General features: G+C 39.7%; 2 protein-coding genes across 8 annotated transcripts in view; both read left to right on the top strand.

Moving 5' to 3' along the window:
* The window catches only part of dennd5a (DENN/MADD domain containing 5A), a 29,659-nt gene extending 20,369 nt beyond the window's left edge, over window positions 1-9,290 (top strand). For all 6 annotated transcript variants that reach the window (XM_060072312.1, XM_060072314.1, XM_060072313.1 and 3 more), the window contains 12 exons: window positions 1,078-1,230; window positions 2,401-2,488; window positions 2,652-2,736; window positions 4,348-4,476; window positions 5,133-5,254; window positions 5,385-5,530; window positions 5,728-5,846; window positions 5,950-6,131; window positions 6,686-6,768; window positions 7,272-7,395; window positions 7,493-7,661; window positions 7,859-9,290. In XM_060072312.1, the coding sequence (XP_059928295.1) occupies window positions 1,078-1,230; window positions 2,401-2,488; window positions 2,652-2,736; window positions 4,348-4,476; window positions 5,133-5,254; window positions 5,385-5,530; window positions 5,728-5,846; window positions 5,950-6,131; window positions 6,686-6,768; window positions 7,272-7,395; window positions 7,493-7,661; window positions 7,859-8,042 (1,584 nt within the window). In that variant the 3' untranslated portion in view covers window positions 8,043-9,290. The remainder of the gene's footprint in view (window positions 1-1,077; window positions 1,231-2,400; window positions 2,489-2,651; window positions 2,737-4,347; window positions 4,477-5,132; window positions 5,255-5,384; window positions 5,531-5,727; window positions 5,847-5,949; window positions 6,132-6,685; window positions 6,769-7,271; window positions 7,396-7,492; window positions 7,662-7,858) is intronic.
* A 278-nt stretch (window positions 9,291-9,568) lies between these two features.
* Window positions 9,569-12,273, top strand: sinhcafl (SIN3-HDAC complex associated factor, like). Of its 2 annotated transcripts, none has more exons than XM_060072334.1 (6): window positions 9,569-9,727; window positions 10,758-10,915; window positions 11,045-11,144; window positions 11,229-11,343; window positions 11,476-11,626; window positions 11,811-12,273. In XM_060072334.1, exons 2-6 carry the CDS (start codon window positions 10,788-10,790, stop codon window positions 11,992-11,994), a joined length of 678 nt encoding a protein of 225 aa, XP_059928317.1. In that variant the 5' UTR covers window positions 9,569-9,727; window positions 10,758-10,787; the 3' UTR covers window positions 11,995-12,273. The 2 variants fall into 2 exon arrangements, with proteins under 2 accessions (XP_059928317.1, XP_059928318.1); XM_060072335.1 differs by having other exon boundaries at window positions 9,724-9,923.
* Window positions 12,274-13,237: the final 964 nt, after the last annotated feature.

Consider the following 13,237-nt stretch of genomic DNA (forward strand, 5'->3'; position numbering starts at 1 on the left):
ACGAATCGGTATCCGGTTGGATTAACACAGATGCGACTACATCGATACAAGAATCTGTTGATGCACCGGTTTAAACGTTGCGAATCTTCACTGTCCAGTGAAGCTTTAGCCTGATATTAAGAAAGCATTGTCAACTAATTTCATTCCATTTCCATACGGATCCGGAAAATGAAACTTAAGGAAGTGGGCGGATCCGTGTGTTTGTTGGTGTATGTTTGAGCACGCGTCTACGTGTGCGCCCTCCGTCTCACAAGCAGTTAACAACCGGAGTTGTGAGTGTACGAAAAACAGCCATATATATCCGTAAACAGTGAAACGATTTTCAGTGCACCGGCGAATCTGAGATTAAACGTGTGGAACTCCTTTGGTTCTTATAAAAAGGAGGGGAATATTGACAAAAGCTTCGCTATTTTTTTTAAATTGTGTAGGACAGTGATCAAGTCTATAAATAAACAAATAAATAGACATGTAGTTCTAAATTTATAAATTTGTTCCCCATGCCATAAAGAAATAAATATAAAAACCTAAAATTCCATGGTCCCTATACCATATACAGTATATATTTGAAAGTAGGAAATGTCTCTTTTATAGAAGGCTTATTTTAATTAAAAGAAAATTAATGTTAACGTTAAACGAATGTGTCTATCGGATTGATTCATATCGCCTCAAATTGCACCGGATTGTTAGAACATTGAATCGAATCGCATCGTTCCATATTTAAATGTATCGTCCCCGAATCGTATCGTAGCACATGTATCTAGATACGTATCGGATCGTCCTATAAAGGAGAGATGCACCCCCCTAGTGTTTGCATGAGAATGTTCAACCACCTTTCCAGTTACATTTTTCTGTTCCTTTTGTCTACCTGCCTTGTCGTAGCTTAATGTTATCATATTTTCCATCTTTCCATATTCCAGAATCCATATTTATTTGATTTGGTGTAGGTTGAGTTGATCTGACACAGATTGCTACATCAGTCCACCGTGTACAGGTGTCTACATTTGACTTTAAAGGGCTCATGTCGGGGGTAGGACGTGCAAAGATGTGCTCATCGGGTGCTGTGTTGTTCTTGTGCAGACGAAGCGCATGCTGGTGGAGAAGATGGGCCGGGAGGCGGTGGAGCTGGGCCACGGGGAGGTCAGCATCACGGGGGTGGAAGAGAACACTCTCATCGCCAGCCTCTGTGACCTGCTGGAGAGGATCTGGAGCCACGGGCTGCAGGTTAAACAGGTGGGGGATTTTGGAGATGAAAGCCCAAGGTGCATGGCAGGGTCAGGATACGCAAAATTATCCTGGGGGATTTTTGTGAACATAAAAGATTTCAATTCTATACAAGCAAATAAAAATTCAGCCTTGCAGCATTCTACAGTCTGTCCCTTGCTCTGTTAAAAAACAACATGATTATTTTTATTTTATTGCTAAATAATTTAATACTACAAATATGCAACTACATTTATGCTCCATGTGCTTTGGGCACATACATGTGCTTAGCAGCAAATGAAAGAATAAAAATGGAAATGGATAGTCAAGAGATAGAATACATATTTATAACTAAGGCACAAGGTATATGTACATATACGTTATAAGGTTGGCTAGAATGGTTTCGAGAGGAATAGTACATTGAGAAAATCACAAATAAAATCATAAAAATGAACTACGTATATATTTACATAGCTGCATATGAGTAGCAGTCCATAAATTGAGTTGCATTGTAGAATGGATCTTGCCTCTTAAGACCATCCAGATAACCATGTGTTTATCTATGAGTATCAGTCTGGCCTTGGATGGGTAGTAATTCCTTTTTCAAATAAGGCCACGGCCTTACGCTGTTCAAAGAACTGCACCCACTCAGAATCACACTCTTGCTCCCTTTGTATATTCTTATCTTAGAAAAACCTTCCTTGCAGATTTATGTTAATCTTTCAACACTTTCAACTCACTTTTCGCAGACTGTGACGCTCCTTGTTCATCATGAAATCAAAGTCCCTGACCCTAGCGCTGATTGGTCCTATTTTTTAATACATTTCAGCACAAGCTTTTAAAGGAATCAAGGTCAGACTGATGTGCAGAGATCAGGATGGTTTGACGAGGCTTCAGTTTATGTGCTTTAGTAAAGGCATGCTTCTGTTGAAGCTATGTAAAATGATCATGAATTAATAAATGCTTCTACTTACGAGGTCCTAGCATTACTTAAAGAATTGTTGCCAGATGTCTGTGATGAATAGTTCAGCTGAAAAAGAAAATCTATCCTCATCATAGCAACAAAATATTGAGTCATGTGGTGACGCATCTCTTACAAACATGAAAGCAAATGAAATGCTTACATGTTGACAAGCTCCTGTCTGCACCGTTTCCTGTGCTACTTCACCCCTTCCTGTGTTTGTTTATTGGTTTATATAGGGCAAATCTGCCTTGTGGTCCCACCTGCTCCACTACCAGGAGAGCAAAGAGAAGAATGATGCAACACCAGGCGGATTAGGACCCCCAGGTGAATAGGGAAATCTCTTAGTGTTCACTTAATACACAGAAAATATTCAGGAGGAAATGATTGTTGATCAATGCCCATATATGTGTTATCGGTAGGCCTGTTGTGTAAATTTGTCACAACCGGTTTATCCTGTAGTTCACCTCCCATGCTATTCTTCTCTCAGGTTTCATTCACGACTCTGAGCGGCGCAAATCCGATGGAGGCTGTGCCATGCCCCCTCTAAAAGTCTCTCTGATACAGGATATGAGGTTGGTCTATTCATTTCATTGAGTCCACTGCTTTAACAGTCCCTTCGCATGTATTTATCTTCAAATGCCTTGGAACTTTTCAACCTTTCTTTTGATGTAACATTGCCATTTTGTGGTTGACCCTTTGAGTGGTCAAAAGCAGTTGTGGATGTCAAACACTGCCTTCTAGTGATCAGAAGACGTTGTGGATGTCAAACTCTGCCTACTAGTGGTCAACAGATGTGTATTCAAGTGATAGCTGACATAAACGCACAATATTAGCAGATTTATTGAGGGTTAGAAATAGTTTCACAACCCTTTAAAGATTGTGATTTGTGTCCACCCAGATTCACATCATAAGCTGGGAACCTTTTTCATGCATTTTTACTACTATTTAGTACGTATGTAACCAGGTTCTACAGTACAAAACCATGTACATGTTCCAGCCAATCGGCAGAGGTCGTCCTTTAAACATGTCAATCCCTGTGTGGTTCAAAGGGAGCTCACAGCCAAACTGTGTAACAACACGTTACTTCCAGCCTGATTACCAGGCAGCCTGTCAGTCTTCAACAGATCTCAAATGGCTGTATGCTTTGCCCAAAGACCACTCCCTCTCGTCGTCATACACAAACAAATGTGCTAACACATATCAGATCTAGCCACAACTAGATCTAAGATCTATAATATGATGTAATTATTTTATTATATTATATCATAATAGACCTATATCAAATTTGTATTCATTTATTAACCTTGTGGATTTTTTTGTTAAATAAAGCCAATTCATATTCTGCTAATATTATTTGCAAGAATTACATTATTTATTTATTATTTTGGTCTAAAAGTTTAAATTAATTTTATTTTTGAAATGATCATTTAAATTATGAAGCGATATCTTACGACCTATATTTTTTGAATAAAATATTAAAATTATTATTTTTTCCTATTTGCATGAATAGGATTCTACATAATGACCATGAATCTCTGAGTTTTGCTTGAATGTTTCTTAATTCATCCAAAATAATCTTTGGTGCCTTATCAAAATGAAGTAGTAAAATGAAAGCTGACAGCATGTTGTCTGAGGCTAACAGCATGTCTGGCATCCAAGTGCACCATCGGTAGACGCAGTTTAGCGCCGTTGCCATGGAGAAAGTGTGTTGCCGAAAGTGGGTTAATGCGAGAGAGGGATGCTCCCATGGTGTGTGAAGAAGGCTGCGGCAGTGTGGGGGGAGGGAGGCGGGAAGGGGCCACGAGCAGGGCAGCAGACGTACAGCCAGGTGGAGTGGAAGGGAATATGTCTGGACGGGGGAGAGGCATGATAGGCCTCTAGCGACGGCGTCTCGCGTGCTGGGGGGTGGAGAGTGGCTCTCTGCATCCGTCCTACAGTCCTGGGATGTTTACACACACGCACAGACACGCACACGCACACACATGGTGGCGCAGAGATGGAACATAATATCCATCTTTCTTTTAAAGTGAGGCTGGTGTATTGTTTGATTGTCAATGCTTATGTCATGTCATATTCCAGATTCATTCCAGCATTCCCCTTGGTTTTAATAATTATTTTGGTTTTAATAAGCACCCTCCATTACCTATGGTTGATTCCCTTGACTTTGTCATATGTATCTGCAGGCATATTCAGAATATCAGTGAGATCAAGACAGATGTGGGCAAAGCAAGGGCCTGGGTGCGCCTTTCCATGGAGAAGAAACTGCTCTCCAGGCACCTGAAGCAACTGCTGTCCGACCACGAGCTTACAAAGTGAGTGACACCTCCACACTCAATCATGAAAAGCCTTGATAGATGATGTTGGGGCAAACAATAGGTAAACAATTTAATTCAATAATTATGTATGTGTATGGGACAAATAAGGAAATTTACTTGACTTAAATTTAGTCTATTGACCTTTCTTATTGGGTAATCAGGGTATTTCTTACCCTCTAGGCTCACTTAATGACCCCATTCTATGATGGGAGAACAATTGAATAAATAGTTTTTACTGTTATTATTATTGTAGGACTGCACTATGAAATTAATCTGATATCCACCACACCAACCACTCATACATAATTAATAAGCCCCTTTTAAAATGGCAGGGCGTCATACTACGGTCCACTGAAGCATAAATTATTCACAGGATTGTTCATAATTGATAAATCATTGTTGAACTGGGTCACATTCAAAGGAATTTCAGACGTGAGTTTCTGACCTTGCCATGCCAGGAATTGTGCTGTTGTTAACCTTACAATATGAGGACCATATTGTTGATGAATCTATTTGTTTTGTAATCCATTGATGCAATCAGATATTGTTCTAAATACAATGTGTATCCATTTAGCACAAAACGAATTAAACCAAAAAACGATGCTAATGCATTCATGAATTTATTACTGAATGAATTTTTGCCCACCCCATAGAAAACTGTATAAGCGCTATGCTTTCCTGCGTTGTGATGACGAGAAGGAGCAGTTCCTCTACCATCTCCTCTCCTTCAACGCTGTGGACTACTTCTGTTTCACCAACGTCTTCACCACCATCAGTGAGTTGCTCTACTCATATCGCACAATGGCTATCCATATTGGTCCCCACTCCATGTAAATCAATATGTTGCCATGCCACACTTGTAGCCATTCCCTGACATGTTTCCTCCCTGTGTGTTGTGGTCACAGTGATCCCCTACCATGTGCTGGTGGTCTCCAGTAAGAAGCTGGGGGGCTCCATGTTCACAGCTAACCCCTGGGTGTGTGTTTCCGGGGAGCTGGCTGAGACCGGGGTGCTGCAGGTTCCCAGGAACACCCTGGAAATCACTTTTGAGGTGAGGCTGACGGTGGTGGTGGTGGTGGTGTTGATGATGATGATTGCTGCACATTTTCTCTCTTTTGTCAATAATTCAAGTGGTTTTTGGTGTGATTTTTGTTTATACAAATAAACAAAAATAATATATCTTTTACCAAAACACCAAGGCGAATGTTAATAATAAAAAACATAATCCATTATTCTTCTCCTGTTCAGTGCCAGAACCTAGGTAAGTTGACCACGGTTCAAATAGGCCACGACAACACAGGACTTTACGCCAAGTGGCTCGTGGAGAGCGTCGTGGTGCGCAACGAGATCACCGGACACACCTACAAGTACGTTGGTATACGAAAAAAAAATGACCACAAGCATGAATTTATGTTGAGCTCCGCTTGGACCCAATGGCCTGACCATGCGTGTGTTGTGTGCCTGCGCCAGGTTCCCATGCGGCCGGTGGCTGGGGAAAGGGGTGGACGACGGCAGTCAAGAGAGGATCCTGGTGGGAGAGCTGGTGACCGCCAGCGCGGAGAACGACGAGCGCATGTGTCGGACCCCCCCCATGCAGCAGTCCCCAGGCATGATGAGGAGGTTTGTCACCATCTCGCCAAGCAGCAAACCAAGTGAGTCGACCCTCGACTGCCTTTAGCAGTGTCTACTGTTTTTAAAACCGACAATGTGAATGATTGTTGTTGATTGTCTATTACTGAGTGTGGTTGATTGCCTTTTATTTAATTTCACATAAAGCCTCGTACTGGTTGCGTAGTTGTGTATCAATTCAAAAGAAGTCCATTCCACGCAATTTTGCTAAGGGCTTGAAACCTTGCATTTTCAGAAGGTTTGCTCTGCTTCTAAAGCCATACACGGCCTGTAGCACCGACATCTGAGAAGCAGGCAGTTAACCTGACCCAGGCGGAACCATCTTTGTATCTGTGAAGTTCAAACAACATAGGTTGGGCAAAAAAACATGAAACGTCAGATTTCTTTGCAATCATTACGTTCGAGGTGCTAAGCTTTTCCTAAATAACAGAGCTATACTTTGGAAGGCGAAGCACTTTTTGAAATCCTTAAACACATTCTATTTGCGCCCTGGATCACTTGAATCTGGATCTTGTTCTTCCGAGAGTGTTCCTGTCGATGATTAGAATTCTCCCTTTTTTCTCCCCGCATCATCCAGAATTAAACACAGGTCAGATCCAAGAAGGAGTTGGGGAGGCCATCAATGGAATCGTTAAGCACTTCCACAAGCCAGAGAAGGAGGTAGGAGACGACTTGAGTAGATGGCACCTCGCTGCTTGTTCCTCTGTTATTTATTACCTTTTACTAAAGAATGGGTACTGCCCTAGTAATCTCTATGCTCTTCAAACATAATCGATATTTTGGTGTTAAAATATGTATGATTTACTTTATTCTTGAACTCACAATGGATTGTTTTTATTTGTATTATTAATACATATATTTTAACTCTTATCTCACCTCAATGGTTTAAGATGCTCCTTGACGGATCCTGCTGTATTTCATTATTGGTTCAGATTTTCACCTGTGATGTTATCGCAATAAAATCCTGATCTAGATTGAGATTAAGAAAATGTGGAATTTATGTCAGGAATGTAGTGGTTGACCATACTGTCGGAAAAAAACCTAATGATTAGTTTTGGTGTATGTTACCTGAACTGCTCAAGTTGGCTACGTTATTATTAGAGATGTGGACTGTTCTAAACATTCATTCTCTCAATGTTCTCCTCCACGTGTGCTGAGTGCAGAGGGGCAGTCTGACTCTCCTGCTGTGTGGGGAATATGGTCTGGTCTGGGCACTGGAGCAAGTGTTTCAGCATGGCTTCAAGTCACCCCGGCTCTTCAAGAATGTCTTCATTTGGGACTTCTTAGGTAACATTTTTTTTAAAGTATCATTTAACATTCAATTACTGTGTGCAACAATAATCAAGCTACTTGAATTATTCTGAGATTTATTTAAATTTTACAGAAAAGTCCCAAGTCCACTTTCAGAATGCAGAGCAGCGGGGCGTGAGCCTAGATGAGAACTGGCAAACAAGAGTGAGCGACTTCTGCCGCTTCATGCGTGCCATCAACAGCACATCCCGAAACATTGGAAAGGACGGAAAGTTCCAGATGCTTGTATGTCTCGGAGCGAGGTAGGCACTTAGCGCTTAGTCTTAAGGCACCTCTTTATATCAACATGGGAGAGTGAGAGGGGAGGAGATGAACTGTGTGGTGAGCGCTGCCCAAAACCTTTACAGTTCATGTCAAAATAAGAATGTTACCAGTCATGATCTATTTTCACCTAATTTTTCGCTCTCGTTGTTGACTTATATTTGACCTCATCTCTTAGGGACCATTTGCTGCACCATTGGATTGCTCTGCTTGCAGATTGCCCCATCACGGCCCAGATGTACGAGGAGATTGCAATGATTAAGGAACACTCATTGGTAAATTCTTTGATCAGAGTGCTACAGACATTGCAAGAGTTCAACATTACCCTAGAAGCTTCTCTTGTTAAAGGTGTTGGCATCTAATAAGACCGCTCCTTTCTGCTGTTGGGACGGAGTAGGAAAGATTTTGGGACCACACAAAAACAACAACAAAAACCATAGTAACATTTTTTAAATAGGAGGAGACTTGAACAAATGAGGTTTTCTGGCTTATATTAAAGCTACTGATACGTTTTGCCATATATAAATATGAAGTGCAATGAGCCTTTCAAGATGTGTTACGTTTAAAATATGTTTTCTATTATGATCCATGACTTTGACATTACTGATGATAACCCACTTGTGCTTTACTGTTGAAATACAATATTTTCATTGTTGTTATTAAGTGCTGACAATAGCGATATTTGGGAAAACAAGAATTGTTTCATATATTTTCAAAGATAACAGTATTATTTTGTTATGTCTGACAAGTTGCTTGCTCTGTTGTAACTCAGATGCAAATGTCATAATACAGAGCTTGAAGCAAAATATGTAAAAGTATGCTTTATAAGTATGCCCATGACAGGGGATGTATGTTTTTGTAGTATGGAGATAGATTCAATTACATGAACCAAACAGTGTCTTGTTTGTTTGGCTATTCTCTGAAAAGTATAGAACTATGAAAATATATTACATGGATCAGTCTCATGGCAGTGGATCTACAGCAAATGTCTGAGCTACTGAGTGTGAGGCATTGCTCTTGTTCTGTACATCGGTTCACCATCACACACCTCTTATTTAGGGGAATGCTGGCTATTATTAACATTTTGTGCAAATAGCTTTAACCAGGCCCTGATACTCATCCCTCATTAAACTATTAACACTACGCCTGCTGTCTGAAGAACATTTGAGTATGATTGTTTGGTACTGTTTTGAGATTTGGAAAGACATCTACATGACCATATGTTGGGATGCCACACACTTCACTTCTGATTTGTCATGGATTCTGCTATGCAATCTCCAGGTGAAAACATTATTGGGCTTAGAGGCAGGACAATTTTGGAGAGTACTCGCCATCTCTTTACTTTATTAAACGTTACTGTGCAGGACAAGGGATTTGATATAAGATGTGAAGGATGGATTTGCCTGTGCCAACAACATCTGGATTATTTCTGTTGTACTTCTGTGTTCAATTTACATGAGCATCTTGGGATATATATATTTTGTTTTCCAATACTATTGTACATTTATTGACATAGCTGTGTAATGTAGTGTTTACTAAGTGGGCAACTGTGTACAGTGTAAAAAATAAATATATATGTATAAAGAATAAAACGTACGTAAGCATAAAAATTGCATATAATTTGAGTGTTTTCTTTATTAACAAAGGTACGGAAACATGATACGTAGTAGATCGCACAGCCTGCGAGAGAACGTAAACAAACCCGTTGGCGCCAACTCGAGGAGATTATTTTCCCATTTATGGGCGTATCTTCGGTTCTGGGAATTTGAGTGTAAAGTTTGGCTGATGGCACAGCGTAGAACCGCAGTATTTGAACGTGAGCACTACAACTACCGAAATGCAACATTGATAAACACTATACACGGCAGCAGTGATTGGTCGAAAGCATTTTCAAACCAGACCTTTGCACTCCTTATATGGTCTTTCTACGTCGAGCCCTTTCATTCCGTGTTTTTATGCTAATAATATTATAATACACAGCTGTATGTTGTAGTAAGGCATGCGCAGTGCGTGAAAGGAAAACCGTCAAGATCAAAGTTTTTGTTCGGTAAGTCTTCTCTATGGAATTCTGGAAATAAATAATGTTGGTCGGTTATATTATATCGTATCCGCCGTAGGAATTTCGTGGTTTGCGTTTAGTCTGACGTCCATGTTGAAGTTAGTTCAATGCACAAGAGGATTGCGCTCAACAATGGGATGCCGTGGAAGTGAATGAGAGCGTGGCGTGGAAGCTAACACGCTAGGTAGCCGCTAGCTAACAACAATAAGCCGTATTTGGCGCTCTAGCGGACAAAAGTTTGAATTTAAAGGGAAGGTAGGCTGTATTTCTGCTACGTTAATTCGAAGGAACTTATATAATACTAAATACCATTAAGTGTAGATATTCGACACAGCAGCATGTATAAATAGTTGAACGACAAGCCCCGGTAGCTTTTTGTTCGACTACAGAGAGCACTGCCCGCTTTTCTATATCGACAACCAAAACACACGTCTTGACACACGATCATTATCTTCAATATAACCGATGTACACACTTCGCTGATATTTATGTATCAGTGGATCCTCTGAATATAGAGGAAAATACAAGTATGAGTTTCACCCTGCACTGGAAAATCGTGTATATCCAATTTTTTTTAACTCAAATAGGAAAGTGTTATTCTGTTGCGTCACATGAAGTGAAGTCGCCAATATTATTATTGTAACTGTACGTACGTCATGATTTCGAACTGTTTACCTATTTGTTAGTTTTGAATAACGTAGTTTGTCTGGTTTGATGCCTTGTGAAGTTTATTCGTCGCATCCTCTTTTTCCTGCTGATTCGCAAATTCGCAAACCGGCGGCAACTTGGTGGCTTCATAACCCCATTTTTTTTTTAATTCACAAGCAATTGTTCTATGTAGATTACTTAAACGTTAAAGTCCGGCTATCTTGTTATGGTATCTTGAATCATATTTAATTGATGAGTCAGCCGTGTCTGTTTTGGGTGCAGCCCCCCTGTATTGCACAGTGCGCGTCTATCTGCAGAGGTGGGCAGTGAATCGAGACCACCTTTGACCAAATATTCTGTATATTTTCAGGTGTTGGACCAGCGATCAACGGATTAAAACATGTTTGGCTTTCATAAGTCCAAGATCTACCGGAGTAATGATGGATGTTGTATCTGTAAAACCAAGTCCTCGAGTTCACGTTTTACAGACAGCGGTCGATATGAAGAAACCTTCAGGCTGTGTTTTGGGTGAGTTCTTCTTGAAATCATATGGTTCTTGTTAATCTTCACATGATTGCTGTTTAATTAACCATTAGTCTGTCTTGATAATATGTTTACGATGCACCGTTTCTGATGCTACTTATTATTTGTGTGTAGGTTGTCAGAAGACCGTGTTGGAGATATCTGCAATGCTTGTGTTCTGTTGGTAAAGAGATGGAAAAAGCTACCGAATGGCTCAAAGAAGAACTGGAATCACGTAAGGGCTGTTCAAATGAACTTTTTTTCTTTCAGTTTTAATAGGATAATTTATTCAAGTGACATGTCTCTGTTCATAATACAGGTTGTGGATGCCAGAGCAGGACCAGGTTTCAAATTAACTAAACCTAAGAAAATGAAGACGGGGGATGTGAAGAGAAAAAGCAAGCTTAAAAAACTTCACAAGTTTAAGAGGCAAAGTAAGTAATGAATGCAATAATTAACTTGAGCTTTTCTTTTTTTACTTGATGCTTTTTAAGCAACTAATCAATTATGTACGTAAGTGGTTTGCAATGTTTGTCTAAAAAGCTATGTTTGCACATTCTTCACAGACTCTGATGCCCAAAGCACCACATCCAGTATGTCTCCTTCCCAGTCCCCCAGCTACAGCAACCAGTCGGACGATGGTTCTGATATTGAGTCCAAGCAGAGGCGTTCTACTCCCACTGCCTTCTCTTTCCTTGACCGCTCCTACTGGAAAAGGTATATCCTACAAACCTAATTTTCTGATCATTTTGGTTTTATTTATTTGCCACATACAGTATCATGTTTTTATTCTGATAGAGGTATAGAAATATGCATTATAGATTTAAAAAAAACTAGTTGTAACGTGCATTATGCTTTCACAATATATTAAAATAAAGATTTTACCTTCCCCTTTCTTTAGACAGAAGATATGCTGTGGCATTGTCTACAAAGGACGGTTTGGGGAGGTGATCATTGATCCTCGGTTATTTAAGCCCTGCTGCAGTTCTAAGAAGCAGAACACCCTGGTGCCCGCACAGGTTGCACCACACCTTCCAGACACGCTTCCTGCACCAGTCCCAGAAGAGCTGAAAGAAACCTGGTGATGTTTCATTGTTTTATTTTAAATCCAACAGGGTTGTCCATGGTGCCTAGATTTGTCTCCAGTGGCAGACTTCCACCCTTCAAATTAATTTGCAACGTTGGAGAGAAGTTTGATCAACTTCTCTTACGGTTCCTTTTTTCTATTTGTATTTGCTTTTTGTATAGAATTGACTTATTTTTGATGATCTTTTTTTATATAGAAGAAAAAAAATAAAAAAAAAGGTTTTTTTAAGGGCATTAGTAATCTATAATATGGCCATGAAAGGTTTAATGTTTCTTATGTGTTAACTGACCAGCTTTCTGTAAATATCTGACTTTTTCCATACATATCAATTCTGTTAATGTGCTCAAGAAAATCACCAGATATTCCTAATACCAGTTTGTGTGTGAGTATTTTTCAACACACCTTGTCCTTGTTGATGCTCCAAGTCTACCAAAACGATGCTCTCTTGGTTTATATTACACAGAGATATTGGTAAGCACTGTGAACATGCTCCGATCTGTTTTCCATCAAATCTAGACTTTGTCGAATGCCCATACTAAATACGTGCATAGTCTGAAGTTCCGTAGTTAAACAGACTGGAGTACTGTACAATATACTTTTTTCTGTACAATAGACATTACTGTTTCAATTAATCTGCATTGTGTGTGTGCACATTTTAACAATCGGTTAGACTGTGTATACACTACTGCTTTTGTAGTTGTGTTTTTTTATGAACTGAAAGGCATGTTTTTTTTTCCAAGCGGATGTTTTAAAGGGGTTTGTAAATACACATTTAGCCTTGTGCCATGGGGTTCCATAACCGGTGAACCACTACTTTCTAATGTTTTGTGAAAAAGGCACTGCTGGATAACTGTCATAAATCCTGTCCTCAAGGATTTTTTTTTATTTTTTTTTAAGGTGAAATTCCAAACTCAGACTTCTACAGTGATATTTTCACTAGCATTAAAAGTTATGCTGGATGCATGGGGTAAAACCTGTAATTTACAAATCATGACTGTTCTGCATTTCTTCTACAGCCTTGCTTAATGTTCTGTTACTGAATATATTTGTTATTGCAGTTGCTGTTTTTCTTTAAGGCAACTCTCAAAGCTATGACTATGCAGACATTTTGAATGTGAGAAGTGACCTGAAAGTTCAATTTCATATCTTAGCCTCAGGTGTTTATTTATTAACCAAATTGGCTTGTAAAGCAATAATTAAGTCACTCACAAAGAATTGTTTTTGCCATGTTATCTCTAACC

Source organism: Gadus macrocephalus, chromosome 14 (assembly GCF_031168955.1).
Source record: "Gadus macrocephalus chromosome 14, ASM3116895v1".
Taxonomy (NCBI): Eukaryota; Metazoa; Chordata; class Actinopteri; order Gadiformes; family Gadidae; genus Gadus; species Gadus macrocephalus.

Excerpts from the sequence above, each read along its gene's own strand:
- sinhcafl (XM_060072334.1), top strand. The coding sequence starts at position 10,788 with ATGTTTGGCTTTCATAAGTCCAAGATCTACCGGAGTAATGATGGATGT. Across the intron at positions 10,916-11,044 it reads ACCTTCAGGCTGTGTTTTGG|GTTGTCAGAAGACCGTGTTG; the intron begins GTGAGTTCTTCT and ends ATTTGTGTGTAG. Across the intron at positions 11,344-11,475 it reads TCACAAGTTTAAGAGGCAAA|ACTCTGATGCCCAAAGCACC; the intron begins GTAAGTAATGAA and ends CATTCTTCACAG.